The sequence below is a fragment of the Mytilus californianus genome, unplaced genomic scaffold (assembly GCF_021869535.1).
Source record: "Mytilus californianus isolate M0D057914Y unplaced genomic scaffold, xbMytCali1.0.p SCAF_5, whole genome shotgun sequence".
Lineage (NCBI taxonomy): Eukaryota > Metazoa > Mollusca > Bivalvia > Mytilida > Mytilidae > Mytilus > Mytilus californianus.
The window spans coordinates 23,819,859-23,842,435 of record NW_026262701.1 but is presented as its reverse complement, the minus strand read 5'-3'; the positions used below and the strand labels follow the sequence as shown (position 1 = coordinate 23,842,435).

The following is a 22,577-nucleotide window of genomic DNA, read 5'->3' as shown; positions in this document are numbered from 1 at the left end:
AGTAGAAGGAAGAAAACTGTTATGATAATAATTCGTTCGTGCAGGCATGTGAGGCACATTTTCTGCGTTGCGTGTCCCATACGGATGTGATTGGCCAAAGTTGGTAGGGACTAGATTTGAAAGATAGGCTGGAGAGTTATTGTTAGCCATCTGATGAAACAAAATAAGCTTGTGATTTTTTCGCCTTTCCCTGAGAGTTTCCCACCCGGTCTCTTTTAGAAGAATTTGTAGACTTGTTAACTTAGTAGCCCCAGTAACTATACGTGCTGCCTCATAATTAATTTGTTCCAGTCGATCTTTCAAATATTCTGGACAATTATCCCAGATTACATCGGCATACTCTAAAATAGGTCGAACATATGAAAAATACATGACTTCAAGCGTGTTCTTGTCCGCCTTGAACTTAAGCCTTCTTAACATATTCAGACGGACAGATGCTTTAGCTATGATGCCATCAATTTGTATTTTCCAGCTGCCGTCACTCGAAAAATGTAAACCAAGGTGTTTGTGTGACTCGACAGTTTTTATTACATTACTATTCATAATTAATGACGGATGATGATCAGGGTCTTTTTTTCTAGATATTATCATTGATTCAGTTTTCTTCGTGTTAAACTTCACTAACCATTCATCTGCCCATTTTTGAATTCGATGCATATCATAATTTAGAGTAATAGAAGTAACCAGAGGATTTTCAACAACTGCATATATGCTTGTGTCGTCAGCAAATAGCTTAATATGACAATTAACCTCATTTACAATATCATTAATAAAAACTAAAAATAACAAAGGACCCAAAATTGATCCTTGAGGAACACCAGAATTAATGTCTGCCAAGGAGGACACTTGCCCATTTATAACCACCCTTTGTTTACGGTCAGCCAAATAATTTTTGAGCCAAAGAAGAAGATTCCCAGTTATGCCCATCTTTTTTAGTTTAAATAATAAACCTCTATGCCATACGCGGTCAAAGGCTTTACTTATATCAAAGAAGACAATTCTGATATCTTTTCCCTCATTCAAGGCCTTACTGAAAACATGAGTCAAGTATAATAGCTGGTTACGAGTTGAATCTTTTAACATAAACCCCGACTGGTGTTCAATCCGACAAGAGATCCCTTATAAAGTTCATAATATGTTTATATATAGAGTTGGTGGCGCATATTCGCCGCAAAATTCGTTCATTTCCACCTACATCCGACCTACATTCGAATATTTGAAACTTTTTATGTAGGTTTCAGAAAGTTAACTATATGAAAAAAATGTTTGATAAAGGAATTCTCTTCAAAACATTTGTTAAATGTTTTAAAAATGAACGCAAACGCAAGAGGAAATCAAGTTGTTCTTGTACCATGGGGGACACATTTTCGTCGCAATGTATGATATGACAATTCCTCATTATCCTTGTATATTATAAAAACAATTGTTTGCAATTACATGAATTAGCTTGAGAGATCCGATGATTCCTTTACGATTTTTCTAACAAATATTTACTTTATGACTGCGCATGCGTGCCATATAAATCTTACATAATTGCCAAAATCGTTCAAAAACACCTGCTTATTTCTTAATATGTGCGAATAACATTGGAAATGGGGTAAAAAGGAATATCAACAGTTCAAACATTACAAACAGCGTTTAACATCTATTTAGACAAGTATTGGGTAAAGGAACACGATTTACAGATTTGCAAAAACGGCGAAAATGTGTCCACGGCGAATATGCGCCACCCACTCTACATCTTTCAAAAGTTTTACTTATAACACTCAACAATGAGATGGGTCGATAATTACCAATATAATTTCTTTCGTCCTTCTTAAAAACAGGAATAACATTAGCTAACTTCCAAGCTATTGGATAATACATTTTAGTCAAACTTAGATTGAATATATAGCACAAAGGTTTTGCTAAAATATCTGAGGCAATTTTCAAAAGTCTTGGGCTAATTCCATCAGGACCAGATGCTTTATTAACATTGGTTATTTGTAGAATGTCTTTCACCTCATGCTCCTAAAGAATTATATTGTCAAGACACGTGACAGGGGGAGTATCGTCAGTACGAACAGACATGTTTTCATCAGAAATGTTTGACTGCGACGCAAAAAAAGCATTAAAAGCTTCAGCTTTATCAATGTCAGGTTTTTCTAACTTGTGATGTCTTATCTAATTGATATAATGACAATGGCAGACATAAACACTACCCTTAATAGAAGCGAATTTATTCTAGACAACCTTTCAATCTAGTTATGTGATCTTATATCGTATATTGCAATATATTTACTATATGGGGAATATTGCATTAACATGTATGATGATTAGTAATCCATACTATCATATGCTATTATAACAAACAAACAAACAAACAAACAAATATTTTATTTGCCAATCACGGCGCCCAAAATGAGCAGAATAATTACAATATAATTTCAAACATAATATAAAAGTAAAATTAAAAATAGGTTAAACAAAGTACATACCATGATTAATTTTGATTTAATTGATTAATATATAATATCAAAGTAATTATATCTATGATTAGTCCAATCAGACATATCATTTGCCTATTTGTACAACTATTTGTGCACTACCAATGTATCTTTTGTAATTTGTTGTACTAAAATCACTGTGAAATTGTTATATTTTGAGTATATGCCCCTTGAGGGTTCACGATCTTGATAGCAGCCTACACGGAGATTTTACCTGTATATTCCGGTTTTACATCCGGTAATTACACAACTGAATTTGTTTTGGAACGAGGCAAACAAATAGAAGACAGCTGGTGATTTTCAGGGTTTATTTACAAGTATTTTAAGGATATAAGCTAAAATGACTATACAAAATGACTTGATTAAGTGAGGATCAATGTATACATCCAATATAGGATCCCAAGGACTTGTTATAGAAAAGCGCACCTGTCGGCGTATCGGACTGTCCGGATCAGGTTGCAATATTGGAAACAACATTAAGGACCACACAGCTCAGTTCATTTACTATGCTCACAGCTGAATTTTATATCCTGCAATCCTAAGAGATATGTTTAATAGAATTACAGATTCTCGAAAGGTAATACTTCACACATTCAATCTGAAAAGGGGGGTGGTGATCAGGGTATCGTGTCCGTTCGCGACAAGTACACGTTCGCACCCTATTTTTTTCAGATACTGGTTGAATTATTAGATGTTTATTTAGATATATATATCAAAATATTTATATTTTCTAAATTATATATTCAGGAATTTTCAAATTCGATTCAATTTATCCTCGTCTCATGCGTTTTCGTGCTATTAAGAATGCATTGTGACGTCACAATTTCCATTGAAAAAGCATGCATAGTACGAATTCATATGACATGTGAAAACACATGATCTGACCATAATTCCAATATTTTGTTGGAAAGTAATATTTGTTTAGGGGCCAGCTGAAGGACGCCTCCGGGTGCGGGATTTTCTCGCTGCATTGAAGACCTGTTGGTGACCTTCTGCTGTTGTCTGTTCTATGGTCGGGTTGTTGTCTCTTTGACACATTCCCCATTTCCATTCTCAATTTCACATTTATTTGTTGGTACCTTCAATCTTCTTTACACATGGAAATAAATGCTCTGTAGGTACTTTACATAGCTAATAAGCAATAACATGAACACCTTAAAAAACGTGCTTTATAGCCTGTTTTTGTGTTATTCGTGGTTGTCATGGTGATATCATTGTAACCAGTTTGGTAGCCATTTGGTATCTTCCGCCTTTCTTTTACAAGTCTCAGATGAATGAACTTTGCCTTGATCATCATGACAATTTTTTATTCATTATTCATTACGTCAAATTAATTAGGCCTTATATATAAAAATCAATAAAAAATTTTGGCAACTTCCAGTTCTAAAAACTTATTGTGTGTCCCACCAGTAACCTAAAACATTGGATTGCCAATTTGTGCTTCTTTTAGTTGCATGTAATTTACAATTTATGAACTTCATACAATTCAGCCATTTCAATTCAAAGTTTGTTTTATTTAAGGTCTACACATATGTATATTCAGCAAACAGTCTATAAAAAAATCTATAAACTGTTTCATCAAAAGTTACTTATGAGGTTATTTAGAGAAAGGAAAGTTTTGTTGATCTTTCCTTAAATAACACTCACAATTTTTATATATATATATGCTTACATTCTGTATGTGCCTGTCCCAAGTCAGGAGCCTGTAATTTAGTGGTTGTCGTTTGTTGCTGTATATTATGTTTGTTTTTCATTCATTATTTTGGGCATAAATCAGGCCATTAATTTTCTCGTTTGTATTGTTTTACATATGTTATTTCGGTTCCTTTAAAGCTGACTATGCAGTACGGGTTTTGCTCATTGTTGAAGGTCGAACGATGACCAATAATTGTTAATTTATTTGTCATTTAGTCTCTTGTGGAGAGTTGTCTCATTGGCAATCAAACCACATCTTCTTATTTTTATATAAGATACATTTTTATCAGTTTCATAAACAACTGACCATCTTAAAAAACTAATTAATGTTGCTGTCTGTACTTTTTTGGCTATGTAAATTATTAATATATATATGTACACAATGTGTCACATTTTTGCAATGGATTAAATTTAATGTTAGATGTCTGAATTGTGAATCTGTAAAAATCTTATTCATTAGATAACCTTCTCTAATATGGTTGAATATTTTACTGTTCCTGTAGTTTAAGAATGTCTGAATGGGGAATTGATTAACAGAAAAGTTGCAATTTTATGAATCATGATAACTGTACAAAATGTATTGTCCAAAGTAAAAAAACTAAAGACAACTTAACATATTTTACAATAAAACACTGTTTCCCCACAGATAAGTTATATAATGAAAATGTATTCATTCATGTATCTACAAAACATGTTAACCAAGTTTATACAGACATGTTTGTGTTCCCCTCATCTTAAACAAGTAGATTTTTACAGTTTACCTGGGTTTGTATTGAAGTTGGTATACAATTTATATATAGCATTGATGAAATATCTCCTTTTTCAAAATCAAATTCATGTGGAAACTAGTTATTGTTGAAGATCTTGGTTTTTACCTAGAGTTGTTTTGTTTATTTTTTGTTGGGTTGTTGTCTTATATACATCTACCTGTTACCCTCATTGTTTGTTTATTTATACCAGGGTTTCCCCTGGATCCAATTTTTTTTCGCCACCTCTTTCACCAAAACAATATTTTTTTCGCCAACTAAACAAAAATATTTTTTGTTCAGAACTTGTTTTCCTTCTTGCTAACAAAAAAACTTAGTTTTAAGCCTTGATGTCTCATTTATTATAATTTTACATATCAATTTTATAATCTACATTGTAATAATTGAACACTCTTTTGGAACAAAATTTCTTAATGTACTTTTTAAAAGATATCTTAAAATTTGACTTCTCGGAACACGGGATTCATCTTCAATCAGTTTATATCTCGTATAGATCACATTTACTTCCTGTCTAGTAAAAGGACAAAGAATAAAACAAGAGATTTTTCTTACTTCTGAACCCATTCATCAAAAACAAGTTTGCCTTTCCTGACCACTGTTAAAAGCAAAAGTTGAGTTGTCAAAATATGCCTAAAATAGATACCCCTCTAACACAATTGTGAATTACAAACTTCAAAACAATTATTTTTATCAAACTTGTAAAAAAAATCCTTCTGTTGACACACATTTTTTGTTTGTTTGTTTAGAACTTGTTTTCCTTCTTGCTAACAAAAAAACTTAGTTTTAAGCCTTGATGTCTCATTTATTATAATTTTACATATCAATTTTATAATCTACATTGTAATAATTGAACACTCTTTTGAAACAAAATTTCTTAATGTACTTTTTAAAAGATATCTTAAAATTTGACTTCTCGGAACACGGGATTCATCTTCAATCAGTTTATATCTCGTATAGATCACATTTACTTCCTGTCTAGTAAAAGGACAAAGAATAAAACAAGAGATTTTTCTTACTTCTGAACCCATTCATCAAAAACAAGTTTGCCTTTCCTGACCATGTTAAAAGCAAAAGTTGAGATGTCAAAATATGCCTAAAATAGATACGCCTCTAACACAATTGTGAATTACAAACTTCAAAACAATTATTTTTATCAAACTTGTAAAAATAATCCTTCTGTTGACACGCCACGCTATTTTACCACACATTTTTATTTAACAATACAATTAACACCTTTATTAATTAGTCCATTGTTACCGATTGCTATCAAATGCCAAATTCTTTCAACAGTCATGATTTTTAATCGCCACCTTTTTTTTTGTGCTAGATACGAAAATTAAATTGGCGACCGCCAGCGGAAACCCTGTTATACTCTCTACATTTTGTATGTTCACAAAATGACAAACATACGCAAATACACATACATGCAAACATGCATTCGAAACTTAACAATTTTGTCACTTAGGGAAAAATGCAACTAATAAAATAACACTGTTTATTTATAAGTTATTGGTTTATAAAGATTAATACTACATAGTTATGATGTCAGTGTGATCAATCACCCAATGAAAAGACGTTTTACCTCAGGTGTATACATCCTTTTAAGTTATTTAAACATGTTATTTAAATTTTCACAGTTTACACGTAAACATTACATATTTCATAATTGAACCACTTAAGTGACTTGAACAACTATATTTTAAAATTAATTGAAATTTTTAAAAAGTTGACTTCAGAGCAACCTTTTGCATGTTTTGTAAATCGATCACAGTAAAACGTTTTTGTAAATTGGACACATTACATACATGAATATTATCCAATAGTTCATAAAAAGAAAGAAAAATAATATTAGATACATTAGGGCTGTTCCATTTTACCATACATGACACCTGAGGGAAAGCACTTTGAGAAGGGGTTAACTCCTTTTAAGGCAACTTTACAATTTGACTAAGATTTTCACTATACTTGACACTCACCCATAGTGGAGCTTATAAGTGCCTTCCCTGGGTCCCATGTATGTTTTTATGGAGCAGCCCTTATGGAATCTGTGTTTTATCATTTATAACTGAGTGGTTCCAATGAATAAAGATATTTAAGGCTTGACAATTCAATCTGAATTAGACAAAAAGTACTTTTAGCTTCTGTGTTGATATTACAAAAGGAGATGCAGTAAAAAATGTATCAATATTTGGTTAAAATGCATTACATTTGTGAAAATGTACACTGTTACAGGAATTAATAATTTGGACTAGGTGTATATGTAGTCATTAATTTAACAGAAGAATAATTCATAGCTTTAATCTAAAATATTTCAGCATTATATATGTACAGTTAAAAATTCAATGATAATAGAAATTGCAGGTGTAAATTTCAAGAGTTAATCTTCATCTTATGACCTCTGACTGCTTAAGTCCATTTTCTACTGATCTCATAACACCTGGTCAGCTAAAACGTATGTTTACCTCTCAGGTATTAAAGGATCTAACTGAGGAAATAGATAAAGGAAATATTTCATTTGTACCTTTTACAAGAATTAAACATGTTAAAATTTGTCAAGTATTAGACCTTACTTATGTCTCATGATGAAAATAATTGTGATAAATAAGAGAGAACACACATTCATTAGACATTGCACATGGGCTAGGACTTCTTGCTTCAAGCAAACTGTCTTGTTCATGTTTTGTTTAAAATTATCAAGTGGTACATGAAACTTGAACATGTATTCCTATTAAATCTGTAGAATCAAGTGTTCTGTACAATATTAATCACATTTTAAAAGTATGAAACATAAACTAAATTTGTCAGAAGATATAAACATACATGTACATCAAGTTAATTAAATGTCACCCATAACTTTTTTCCACCTATTTAGGACTTTATTACTACAATTGAACGTTAAAACACCATTATTCAAATGCCTGAGGAACAATTGAAAGTATCATTGGACAAATAATGAAGATATCTGTTTATTTTATAGCCCTTCATGTGATAGACAATCAATACAATGGTTATAGGCACATAACAGTAACTGTTTCTTGTGGTAAGGGTTATTTTATTGAGCTAAATAGATTTTCCTTATTAATTGATGTTTATAGAAACTAGACCAATTTACTGGAGGAAATTGTTTTCTACTTATAGTATTGAATTGGAACTGGGAGAAAAAGAACATTGTCCATAGTGACTTTTATTACATAGATTTCTAATGCTTAAAGTATAAATGTGGCATTGTCTCGAGTTTGAGTGAATTAAACGTCACATTCTGAAGTTTATTTTGGCATACATCTTGAATTAATAAGACAGGGTTATTTGAACATCTAGTGATACAAGAGATAGCTTTCACTTCTACCATATGATACAATTGTCTACAAACCTTAAAATCATATTTTTTGTAAAAATAGATTCATGCCAATGATATTCCATTTTCAAAGAATAAATACCAAAGATTACAGTAATTACAAATGTATAATAATATCTAACCACATGTTCTTATTTTTAAACTTAAAAAAAAAAAAAAAAATTGTATCAGAAATTTCAGAAGGACATAGATAATGAAAGCGAGGCGAAAGATACCAAAGGGACATTCAAACACATAAGTCGAAAATAAACTAAAATTACTGGAGGAAATTGTTTTCTACTTATTCTACCGAAATTTCTGATACAATTTTGTTTTTTTTAAAGTTTAAAAATAAGAACATGTGGTTAGATATTATTATACATTTGTAATTACTGTAGTCTTTGGTATTTATTCTTTGAAAATGGAATATCATTGGCTAAAAAAGAAAAAAAAAGACAAACAGACAAATAACAGTCAGTAAACAAAACACAACATAGAAAACCAAAAAAACTGGGCAACATGATCCCTACCAAAATTAGGGTGATCTCAGGTGCTCTGGAAGAGTAAGCAGATCCTGCTCTACATATGCAGTAAAAGAAAAGTAGTCTGTCAAAACAGGAGGAAATTCTTTCTCATCAAAAATAAACTTTTTGTTTGGTGACAGACTGTCTTCTCCAATTGCTTCTCTGTTTTAGCAAGTCTCACTTGGCAGTTACATAGTGTATATGTATCCACTACTCAAGCTAAATACATTGAGTCAATACTATTTAGTTTAATTGACAAAAAAATGTAAGTCATGTTCTACTCAATATATAATATAAATCTGAACAACACAATTTTAGTTTATTAACAAGCACAGGGCAATGAAAGGTGGGGTAAAGTAAGGGTTTGAAAATATTCAAACAGTTTATAAAAAAAAACATGTTTCAAAAATTATAAATTTTTACGTTTAAACAAATGACTACAGTTTCTATTAAGTGTATTGCTAGTACAGTCTTTTTGTTCCGAAGTAAAAAATAACCAATATTCCAGCTCCTCATGACAAAGGTCACGTTTATCTTAATGTGTTTAGAGTATGAGAATGGGATAAGGAAAAAACAAGACTGTAATTGCTTTAGTATCAGAAAGTGGTTTGTCAATTAATTAATTAATCTAAGGGTAATGTAGCACATAATGCATTTTTTCTAGATAATTGTAAGGTATTTAGAGTGAGAGTATGTTCAGCTGATTATTTCATACTGTTGTAAAACAGCTGTAATACCTACTCCATAAAAAAAGTTTCATTTGTCAACTTTCATAATATACTGTGGACAAGATGTTTGTTTACACACTTACACATGCAAGTTTTGAAATTTTTAAATTCATGCCAATTCACATTTTATATAAATTTTGATTTCTTCTGATAAGTTCATCACAATTCAAATATAAAGACTATAAAATTGCAATGAAAACAAGTCTGATAAAGTTTACCCCATAATTGGTCTGTCTGTTAACTTTTCATGGATAGGTGGATACAAATTGTCTAGTGTTTTTAATACAAATACCCATTTGTTGATAACATCAAGTCTACATGATGTTTATCATAAATATTTTAATTTCCATATCTTTGGAAAATATTGTCAGCCAACCATACCCATGTTATCATGAAATTACAACATATTATGATACATAGAAATAACATAAATACATGTTGTATGTATACATGTTCCAACTATTTATTTGTCAATTATGGGATTTAAGGCTTTTAATTTAAACTGAATGATAAAGCAGTTTGAATTTGTATCAATTTGAAATACCTGTGTTGTAAGTTTGTTACAGGCCTTTGGTAGAGGAGAAATATATTTGGTGCTTAGGACAAATTCAAGTTCTAAAAGTTTTTAAAATGTGTGTAAAATTGGGACTATAATTTAGAACTGGAAATTTTTTTTGAATTTATAAGATGTAAAGAATATACATGTAGAATTGAAAAAAAAAATAGACAAATGCACAACAAAAGTTTTTAATAAGTAAACAATACATGTTTGTGTAAATGACGAAGGCACATGCCATCATACATTCTCTCTCTGCTCAGACTGAGTAAACCCATATCATGTGATAGTGTGATAGGAAAAATGATCACAGATCAAAGCAAAATTTGAGAAACCGCTTTAATTGGATAATATAGTCCTATAGGAATACAGATTGAGACTCAGTTTGGTTTCATATGAGTGAATTGATTTTAGCTGAAGTTGTAGCCTTTGGACATAAAATTGCATGCAAATATCAGATTTCCACATTTTTTTCTGTAATGCCTAAATCAATTTATTTGATTTTTAATCCAATGTTTTGTCATATATTGTTAGAGGTTACAGATCAGATTTAAGTTTGGTCCCAGTTGAATGATTTTTGTCTCACCTAGACCAAGTCGAAAAAGTGAGACTTAGTCGTGCTGTTTCGGCGGCAGTATCAGCAATATTAGTTTTTGATAAGGTCAGTTTGATAATAACCACTGGTGGTATATATAGGTCAGTGATATTTGGTATGCAGTTATAATAACACTGACACATCTCATTTTCCATGGCGATTATTTGGCCCTGCCCCCTCCATCATGGTCTGTCTACTTTGAACTTTTTGCTTAGTTTAATTTACGTATGAAAGTTTTTGATTAGGTCAGTTTGAAAGGAACCACCAGTGGTAGGTCAATGAGATCTGGTACACAGTTGTATTAACATTGGCACATCTCATTTCCATGATGATTATTTGATCCTCCCCCTCAGTCATGGTCTATTGATTTTGAAACTTTTGGATAGCTTGCATGTTACAAGTTTGAGATTAGATCAGTTTATTAATAAGATGAACCACTAATGGTAAGTCAATGATGTTTGATAAACAGTTGTATAAGCATTTGCACATCTCATTTCCATAAGTATAAAGAAAATTAAAATATAAGAATTGACCACATGCATAATGCAAGAATATTAAAGGATTAATTGTTGTATGGTTCTAGTTGTAATAATATAAGATATCAGTAAATGATCTTTTATGTTTGAATTCATAAGCATTTCATAAAATTGAGAGATAAATTATAAATCCTTTGAAAAAGCTCAAATGTAGATTAACTGATTTGTACAGTTTGGAACTCTATTGTAAGTGTTAATTTTTATGGTACCAAAGTTTAGAAATAACGGAATAATGCTGACTTGGAAAATAAGAGTATTGTTCAGGGGTGAAGGTGTGGCCATGAGAACTCAAGAGATGTCAAAGTAGATTTTTCATGCTGTCAATTTTTTGAAAAGAGAGATATTACATAAAAGGGTAATGTAAAGATTGATGGTTTTATAATGAATACCGATAAAACAGTTCTTTGTTCATATTTAATGAGATATTTGGGTCAAGCTATTAAATTACCTGAAGTGGTATTTAATAGACAGACTTGTAACATCAGATAAAACAAAAATGATATAGGTTTTCAGAATTTGTTCCTATTTGATAACTCACACTATTCCCTTACAAAATGTGTGTTTTCATGATTTACTTTGAATCGATTACATGAGTAATGATATAAAAGGCGTGACAAAAATGATATTTATATTTTAAAAATTATGAATTGAGATATACAGATACATGTATATGAAGTTTTTTTAACTTCAAAATATCAGATTTTAACATGAGAGTACAAGACAAAACACTTTGAAAAACAATATTCAATGTATTCAAATAAATGCTTTTTTGATAGACAAGATTGTCACAAATGTCTTAATGTTATATTTTATGGTTCCTTTACTGTTGTCAAATTAATTTCAGTTGATTTAATAAAGAAACATAACTTGAAAACTGGAACATAATTTACTTCCCCTTCAGATTTATATATTATGTGTTGTACCATGTACATTTTCTGTGTACTGGTAATTCTAAATATTGTTGTGACCATCTATACATAAATCTCCAGTCTGCACTCTATACAGTACAGATTTGTACAGGTATGCATGCACACATAAATCTACAGTCTGCACTATATGGTCCGAGTACACAGTTATTTCGTAGTGCATTTCTTTTAGACAATAAATGAAAATTAAAAAAATCCCACCTGCGCTTTCTCAATAATATTTTTACAGTGTGTTGTACTACTTTTGGGACAAATTATATCAAAATTATAGAAAACTTCATCGGCTCTAACTCAAAATATGGACAATTTTATGTTAAGGGGGTCTTCAAATCTTTTGACAGCTTCCGAAGTGCTAATTTTTAACATTTTTCAGCTGGACCAAATCACTACTTTACTTTAAAATTCATGACCCAAATTTTTTTACAGTGTCATTTCACCCCCCTACTTGCTATTTGAGTCATAAAACATGGAGAAATAAATTTGGAAGGGGTATAAAAAAAAATGGCAAGTAACACACTGTCCACACTAGGGACTACATTTGTGGACAACGAAAATCAAAGGACGATAACTGTGTACTCGGACCTAATAGGGTAGAAAAAGTTGACCAATCTTAATGAAACTTGGTATGACCAAAGCTTAATAAATTATAAGACTGCCTACAAAGTTTCATGGCAATAGGATATATATCATAGACAATATGACTAATTCTATATTCAACTTTGCGTGTTAAATGTAGACGTTAAAATTGAAAAATTTCAACTATCAACATTTGGGGCTTAAAAAGTTTAAATATTGCAAAAAAATACTTTTGAAATGCCTTAATATATAAAATATAATGTATTAAAAGCAATTGAGTACTCATTTGATTTATCAGACTTATCATAATTATTAAAAAGTCAAATTTATATGAGCCTGTGCCTAAAAATGGAGGTTTTCCAATGAAGGGGGGCCTTACATGAAGATGTAATATTTTCCAGCAATTTTAAATTTGTAAAGCTTTTTGGTTATAAATAATCCTTACATATATATTTAATGTACTTTAAATGGAAAGAAAACTCACAAATAACATATCATATTAGTTTAAAAGGGTCTTAGGCCAAGTAAGACTGAAAATAATTTAGGGTCAATTTAGGCCGTAGCACATATTTACATTTAAAAATGCATATTGAAGCTATAGGAAATAAAAATGTGTGTCTTTTCTATCATTTCTATACTCAGGTGACATGATACAATAAATCTGAGCACAAAAAGACTCTTGCATTCAACTTTTTTTGCTGACAGTATGGTCTGATACAAAGATTTTTCACTTTTTAGTGAAAAACATGCATGCAATTTTAGTCGCAACAAGCTTATATTTGAACCACTTGCTATCCTACAGAAGAAAAGAAAGATATTATGTGACATGAAACAGGTACAAAAGACATTGTTAAGTGCTTTTTATACAAATTTAGTAAGGTCTTTATTATGGACTTCAACTTTTATGTTCCAAGCTCCTCACATTTAACTTGATCCAAACAGGGCGTTAGACGAGGGTCATATATACAACACATTTTGTACATATTGTCTGAGATAATCTTCTTTTCTGTAGATTCAGAGTTCACAAATGAGTAATACAACTGGATTGAAGCATAGAAACACAAATATTGACACATAAAAACCTGTCAGATAGAAAGTCAGAATGACACTTATGCATCAAAATTGAAAAAGCTATGAAATGCTTATTTTGACCATAATATGCCCAAATTGGTCATTTTTGCAGAAATTCTATCAAATAAAAGTTTAAATCCTTTAGTTTTATGCTATTTGACAAATTGACACCATCAAATCATTCAAGGAAGTTGCCAAAGTACAGATTCTATATTTCCTGATTTCACCTCTTAGGTCCGAGTACACAGTTATTTCGTAGTGCATTTCTTTTAGACAATAAATGAAAATTAAAAAAATCCCACCTGCGCTTTCTCAATAATATTTTTACAGTGTGTTGTACTACTTTTGGGACAAATTATATCAAAATTATAGAAAACTTCATCGGCTCTAACTCAAAATATGGACAATTTTATGTTAAGGGGGTCTTCAAATCTTTTGACAGCTTCCGAAGTGCTAATTTTTAACATTTTTCAGCTGGACCAAATCACTACTTTACTTTAAAATTCATGACCCAAATTTTTTTACAGTGTCATTTCACCCCCCTACTTGCTATTTGAGTCATAAAACATGGAGAAATAAATTTGGAAGGGGTATAAAAAAAAATGGCAAGTAACACACTGTCCACACTAGGGACTACATTTGTGGACAACGAAAATCAAAGGACGATAACTGTGTACTCGGACCTAATATACATTATACAGTAAAGATTTGTACAGGTATGCATGCACACATAAATCTACAGTCTGCACTATATACATTATACAGTAAAGATTTGTACAGGTATGCATGCACACATAAATCTACAGTCTGCACTATATACATTATACAGTAAAGATTTGTACAGGTATGCATGCACACATAAATCTACAGTCTGCACTATATACAGTACAGATTTGTACAGGTATGCAAATCTACAGTCTGCACTATATACAGTACAGATTTGTACAGGTACATGCATGCATACATAAATCTACAGTGCACTATATATAGTACAGATTTGTACAGGTATGCATGCATACATAAATCTATAGTCTGCACTATATACAGTACAGATTTGTACAGGTACATGCATGCACACATAAATATTCAGTCTGCACTATATACAGTACAGATTTGTATAGATACAAATCGTTGCTGCAGTAAAATGTGTTGTTATACGACCGCAAACAAATTTTTGGGATCGTATAACGGTATGATGTCGTCGTCATCTGCGTCGTTGTCCGAAAACATATTGGTTTCCGGACAATAACTTAAGTTTAAGTGAATTGATCTCTATGAAATTTTACCAGAAGGTTCAATACCTCAAAAAGAAGGTTGGGATGATGGTCTCAACCCTTTAGGAATTAGGGGCCCAAAAAGGGGCCCTAAACAAGCATTTTTCTAGTTTCAGGATAATAACTTGTGTATAAGTATTTTGATTGCTCTGAAATTGTACCACAATGTTTAATACCACAAGTAGAAGGTTGGTATTCATTTTAGGGGTTATGGGGGTTATGGTTGCCAACAGCTTAGGAATTTAAGGGCCAAAAAGGGGCCAAAAACATTTTTCTAGTTTCCAGACATTAATTTGTGTGTAAGTGTACGGATCTCTCTGACATTGTACCACAAGGTTCCATATAACAAAGGGAAGGCCGGGATTGAGTTTGGGGTTAATTGCCCCAAACATGTAGGAATTAGGGGCCAAAAAAGGGCCAGTAACAAGCATTTCCAAACAATAACTTGTGTGTAAGTGTATGGATCTCTTTGAAATTTTACTACAAGGTTTCATACTACAAAGGAAAGGCCGGGATTGAGTTTTGGTGTTATTGCTCCAAGGGGGGTTTCAAATCTTCATATTGCACAGTATTGCGCAATGGATTTATAAGATCTTTGACCACATTTATTTTGTGTCAGAAACCTACATTATATAAAAAATTAGATCACAATCCAAATTCAGACAGTATCAAGCTTGTATATTGTGTCCAAATTTGCCCCAACTGTTCAGGGTTCGACCTCTGCGGTCGTATCAGGCTGCGCTCAGCGAAGCATTTTATTTTTCAACTGTAGTAGATATTTCTTGAAGGATTATTATTTAGTTTTACTGCAGGGAAATTGATGGCATTTGAATACACATATTATTACCAGGTATGATCATTTTGTTGTTGTTGCTTGAAGTGGTTATTATGATACATTGCACATGTCATATAGGTATTTTTTTTACACATGCAAACAGCTGTATCCAACAAAATTGCCTACATGTCATCATGACATGTATGGCCACACAGTATCTTAAATTTAGTCCTTGTGTTGGTTAATTTCTACTGTTCCAGTATATGTTGACTATGGTGTTTTTATACGTATATTGGTATGACGTTGTTGTTGTCGTCATCGTCGTCGTCGCTCAAAGACACATTGGTTTCCGCACAATAAGTTTAGTTTAAGTGAATAGATCTCTATGAAATTTTACCATAAGGTTCAATACCACAAAAGGAAGGTTGGGATTGATTTTGGGGGTTATGATACCAACAGTTAAGGAATTTGGGGCCAAAAAGGGGCCAAAAATAAGCATTTTTCTAGTTTCCAGACAATAACTTGTGGAACGGTGTATGGATCTCTCTGAAATTATACCACAACATTCCATACCACAAAGGGATGGTGAGGATTTGCTTTGGGGGGTATTGGCTCAAACCGTTTAGGAATTTGTGGTAAAAAAGGGGGAAAACAAGAGTGTCCTGGTAACTGGACAAATACTTTTTTACAAAACATAATTTAAAGCAGTGTAAGGGAGGTAATTCAAATACATCATTTGAATTACCTCCCTTACACTGCTTTTTAATTATGTATAAAGTAATGGTTAATGAACAATTAAGACAATTTAAAAGCAGTGTAAGGGAGGTAATCCAAATACAACGTTTTGATTACCTCCCTTACACTGCTTTTAAATTGAAAAAGACAATGTGGGTTGTCAATTTTTTCTCATTTCAGATTCCAGAAATTAAAAAGAAAAGTTCTTCCAATATGTTTTTTTTGGCAAAAAAAAAAGGGGGGAGGGGTTAATACACAACAGCATAATGTATTGCACAAAAGCAAAAAAAGAAGGGGGGGTAAATTTTTTTTTTTTTTGAGGGGGGAAGGGGGGTCAATTCGCAACAGCAAAGTATAAATCAAATCATATAACCAATTCTTAGTTCTTTGACTACAGTTATTCTGTGTCAGACACCTTTTATGTCTCAAATATTTAACTACAATCCAAATTCAGACCTGTATCAAGCGTGAATATTGCGTCCATTTTTGCCCCAACTGTTCAGGGTTGCACCTCTGCGGTCGTATCCAGCTGCGCTCGGCGAGGCAATTTATTATAACTATTTGTACAACTTATGAAGATACATGTAATTTATAGTAAACCCGTTTTTTTTTAATCTTAATTCCAAATTCTTGTAATATTTTAAAAAATTTAATTTATTATTCTCTATTTTTTTTCATTTGTATGTTTTAACCTTCATAATCCGTTTACAATATGTGGCAGTGATTCATTAGTTTATTGTCCTCTTTTATTCTTAGTTTTAACTTTTTTATACGCCCGTCTAAGACTTGGGACTTATTATGGTATACATCTGTCTGTCTATCTGTCAACACTTCGGAAAATAACTCAAAAATGCTTTTACCAATTTTCATGAAACTTTGGTGAATTGTTTATATCTATTGAAGTAGACTCCCTTTCAATTTTTATATTATTTTAGATTCTACGTTTCCAAGTAAAGAAATTTTATTCATAAAAAAGGAGGGATTTTCCAGTTTTCAGACAATAACTCAAAAATTTCCTTTGGCAGTTTTCATGAAACTATGGTGACTTGCTTATATCTATTGAAATAAGCTCCCTTTTACTTATTTTATAAATTTCTGGTATGACATTTCAGAGTTATGGAACTTTATTCGTTGAAAAATCATCAAAACTAAAAGGGCAACAGTCGTTTCATGCACTCATAGGGCAGCTCTTTAATTTATTCTATTTTTCAAGCATTTTTCGTGATTCCCTTTATTTATCTCTTTTCTGAAATTTTATACTTAAACTTTGACTGGTGTTTCTACTGACACACAGCTATTTTAGGGCTGTAGTTCATCCCTTTAGTTTGTATCAGTATGTTTCTATGCTATGTGATAAGGTTGACTGATTGGTGTTTCTACTGACACACAGCTATTTTAGGGCTGTAGTTCATCCCTTTAGTTATATCAGTATGTTTCTATGCTAGGTGATAAGGTTGACTCAAACTATATAATGACTAATCATTGATCATTTAACAAGAAGACATTGACTTTGTCTCCAGTAGAAGAACTAAATCTCAACTAATTGTATGATTTTTCACAGCACAAAAATCATTTGTTTGCCAAAAAACATAAAACTCAGCTTTGATTGTTGCTTCATCACATTTAAGTGATATTTTTTGCTGTAATCCAGGAGACATTATCTTAACAATTGGAAGGATTTTCCCCAATAATCAATCATTCGTAGAAAATCATTTCTATAATGAATGGGTCACTGGCATTAAAAATACCCCAAGGATGAGGAGAGATTAATTTTAACAGCATTTGATGTTATCATGGTGTGTTGACAGATGGCCATTTTGATGGCTGGTCAGTTACTCCTTTCTTTGGCATCTTGCCTTGTTATCTTTTTGATTGGTCAAATTTATTTTCTGATTAATGTAGTTTAATATTTATTTTTTGGTCGCCTTTGTTATTTCTTATTTAATGGCTGAACACTTAGTTTGATTAGAATGAAATTTACGGCAATTTTTTCTCCATCAATTTTAATTTTTGACGTGACAAGTCCATTAAAGGTCATTGGGATGACATACTTTGGAAAATAAGATGTATAATGTACTATATGCTGGCACTCGCTCAAATTCTTTTTTGCAAAGTGACATATTCTTTTTTACTTTTTCACATTTCTTTGTTGTACGTTGTTAGGAGAGAGTATTAGAAATGAATTACACTAAAATGTAACATATGTTATGCAGGGCCATGTTTTGAAAATTGTTTAAACCTACAAAATGTAATTTTTTCCCCAAAGATTGCGGTTAAGGGAATACATTTCAAATAGTCTTATGTTTTTGTGGCCATTCCAATGTCAGTTTTTAGGTTTACCGTACTTAAATTGCATGTACTAACCCACATTGTAACAAATTGGTGATAACAAAGTGAAGAACAAATGTTCTTTAGGTAGCTGTGTGAAACAGTACACAAGTTTTACAGTCACCAGTTTTTTTACTGATACTCTGTTTCTGTGTCTCAACTCTCTAGCGATCTTAGATCTTTAGATTTATACCAGTTTAGACATCTGATTTGTAGTTCTACTGATTGTGTACTGTTCCCCATTGTGACATTTTGACTACAGTGGATTCGCATGATGGGTGATGCAGGCTTAGCAGGAAACCCTTACCCAGTCGATGATCTGGTCTTACTCCTTTTGGAGTTCATGCGATTCCCTTACCTTGATTTGTCTCTTCTTAACCAATTTATGAAATTTGGACATCAGTAAACTACTGTTGCCTTAATTTAGATTTTTGTCATTGTTAAAGATTTACTACAGGTAAACTACTGATTTAGTCAAAACATGTCTAAGTAAAGTGATCAATATATCATACGAGAGACAAAAACAAAATATTTGCAATGGAACCTGGAATGTTGAATTTTTAGTTTTAAATAATGGAAGTTTAAAAAAAGATATGTTAACATTAGAAATTCATTTGATATTGCTGTACACTTTTGACTGGAAATTTTTTTTTTTTTTTTTTTAAACTTTGCCGTTTGCTGGGAATAAGATTAAAGTAGAAGTAAAAGACTGTCTGCAGTAAAATTCAGATACAATTTCAAAAGGTACTTATTTAGTTGATAGGTCAGAAATCTTTTAAGTTGAAACAGTTTTTATGCTGTTGTTTGTTCTATGGTCGGGTTGTTGTCTCTTTGACACATTCCCCATTTCCATTCTCAATTTTATTTATCTATAAATCAATACAAAATATATGTATTTCAGTTAATTTCAAGTTACTTGTTTGACCTTTAGATTATGTTACAATGAAATGTAAGGGAGTAGGTCACAGATTTCCTGACTAATAACTTAAATTCATGATTATCTATCACTTAAACCAATACATGTTCACACTTTTAACCATTTTACTAAGTGCATATGCAGTTTCATGTCCGTTTCATATGCAACCAATTAAATAAATGTGCATAAAGATACATGTACTTGATTTATATGTACTTTGACATGCTGATGATGCAGGTTCAGTAATGTTACATTCCATACATTCTTTAAGGCATGCCAGTGAATACATGTGGTCAGTTTGTTCTCAAGCTGATATATCAGGACTACAGTATGTGTTATTTTTGAAGAGTACTTGAGTTTTTCCCACGCCCAATATATCCATTCATGTTTGTGTACTAATATAGTGAGTTCTAGTGACATTTTCCGTATACTTAGGAGATAATTTCTTGACTGCCAGTAAATAGCCATGATTACAGTACACTTCCTGTAATTTCACTCTCTAGTAAACATGTTTGTTTTACTACAGTGTTTTGTTACTGGTCAAGTTGTACTTTTCTAGTGTTTTTTCATGTCCTGATTGATTTTGCTGTTTACAAATATAGTAGAGATGAACAATTCTCTGACCATGACCATAAAACTTGATCTCTATGGGTTCTAATTTGGTTGGCAATTTCACATGCATGAATTCATACTGAAAATATGTATTGTGTACATGGTCAGTCCTCTTTCCCCCCCCCCCCCCCCCCCACACACACACACACACACACACACACACACACAAAACAACAAAACACAACAAAGGAACAAAAATGAGATTTCTATGAGGCTTCAAAATTAAGATGTTAAAAATTGGGACAAAAATAAAAGTTTGATCATGTTTATAGTCTTGTTCATTGATCTTTTACAATGTACTTCAGCTTATTTACATGACTTTTGCTAGTAACAAACATTTCCATGTTGTTAACAAGACATAATTTTATATTCAATTTTGAAAAAATATCTTCAATATGCTCTATACAAATATACACCACAAGTACAATTGGTCTCAGTAAGGAGGAAAGCAAATATTTACAAGAATGAAATGTAAACTTTGAACTCGACTGTAAATACACCCATAGAAAGAATTCAATTGAATGTTAAACTTTTATCTTTTTTATCTTAATAGATAGTTTCACATAAAAATTTTAACCAAAAGTTATTTACTTTGAACATGTGATGACATTGTATTTTAACTTCTGTCAAATCATAGTTTGGTCTGAAAATAGTGACCAAGTAACTGTAGACCAGTATTGGACTCAGTAGTCCACTTGTATGCTTAGATCATTATAAAATCTGTATGATACGGTTTTTTATGGCCAAGACACATGATACCCAAAATAATCTTCATTATGTACACCTGAAACAAAATGTTTGGAAAGTCATAACTATAAATTAAACCATAAAGTTGTAAATACTTTAAATACATGTAAGTGAGGATCAGACAAACCTTAAAATGTTTATAGCTAAGACTTTTTTCCTTCCACTTAATATTTGTTTATCCTTCTCCCTTTCCATCTCTGAAGTAAAACTGTCATTCCAGCTGTACCTGCATATATACATATATCTTCTAAAAGATTTATGGATGCCACCATGATTTGGGTAAATGCCAGGAAATATCTACCGGTACATCATAGAAGATCACAGACATTATTCACTTGTAGCCAAAGTCCTATCCCCTTTTCCTCAATTGTGACATCACAGAATGAAACTTATAAGTTTTACTTGGCATGAGCAACACAATGGGTGCCACTGGTGGAACAGGAATCACTGAACTTCTGGAGTACCTGAGCTCACTCCATGGTTTTTTATGGGGATTGCGTGTAGTGTTCAATGAAAAGGCTCGGCAACATTGCTGCCTATCATGAAATTAATATAAAACTTAATTTTCAGTGTTGTAGCATATTGCATGTACATGTATGCCATTAAAATGTATTGTTTTGTGGAATGTGGCCATCTTGTGACATTTGGAAACAAAATATAGTGTTTTATTATGATACTTGAGCTCGTTTAGGATGATAAGTTATCTTTTCTGTTGACCTTATTTCTTAGAAACATCAATATTGTTATAATTACCTACCATTAAATTCAGGTAAATTTTGAGTTTACTGTTGGTTTAATTACTGTTCAAGATTTATGTGCCTAGATTTTGTCTTAAAATCCTAGAATTGATTATTTTGAGATGATAATGTTTGAGTCTTATTAATTTGGTATTTACCATGAAATGCTGTTCAATGGTATGTTGACTGTGATCACAATTACTTTTCCAGATTTCTGTCCTTGAATAGTCCTAAAATGTTTAAGTTGATGGTTTCCACCTGAAAGTATAACTTTATTTTGAAGTGGGACCTTACAATAACTTAGGATGTTATAACTTTGTAGCTAAACTTAGTTCCACAACATTTAGTTTCATTTTTTATACGACGACCGACCTCAAAAATTAAAAATTTTTTGGTCGTATATTGTTTGCTCCTGTCAGATTTATGTTCCAGAGTTTTTGCTCTAAAAAAATTAACCAATAAAATTTGTCAATGCAAAATCTCCTGCAGTTAGCATTGATATGAAACATGAAAGAATTTCTTTTCACATTTTCAGTTGTGCTTTTGAAGTTCTGTGTGCAGATTGGATATTGCCTCTGCAACTGTAACAGGAAATGTGCAAGACATATGTATTTGTTTCTGAAATGATTTTTTAACTTATTACACCTGTACATTCTATA

At 31.7% G+C, this 22,577-nt stretch overlaps 1 protein-coding gene across 1 annotated transcript in view; it reads left to right on the top strand.

The window, feature by feature from the left end:
* Positions 1-2,725: 2,725 nt before the first annotated feature.
* LOC127703041 (breast cancer anti-estrogen resistance protein 1-like) overlaps positions 2,726-22,577 on the top strand; it is a 60,149-nt gene continuing 40,297 nt past the window's right edge. The window contains exon 1 of the mRNA XM_052207430.1: positions 2,726-3,063. Within this exon, the coding sequence (XP_052063390.1) occupies positions 3,034-3,063 (30 nt within the window). The 5' untranslated portion in view covers positions 2,726-3,033. The remainder of the gene's footprint in view (positions 3,064-22,577) is intronic.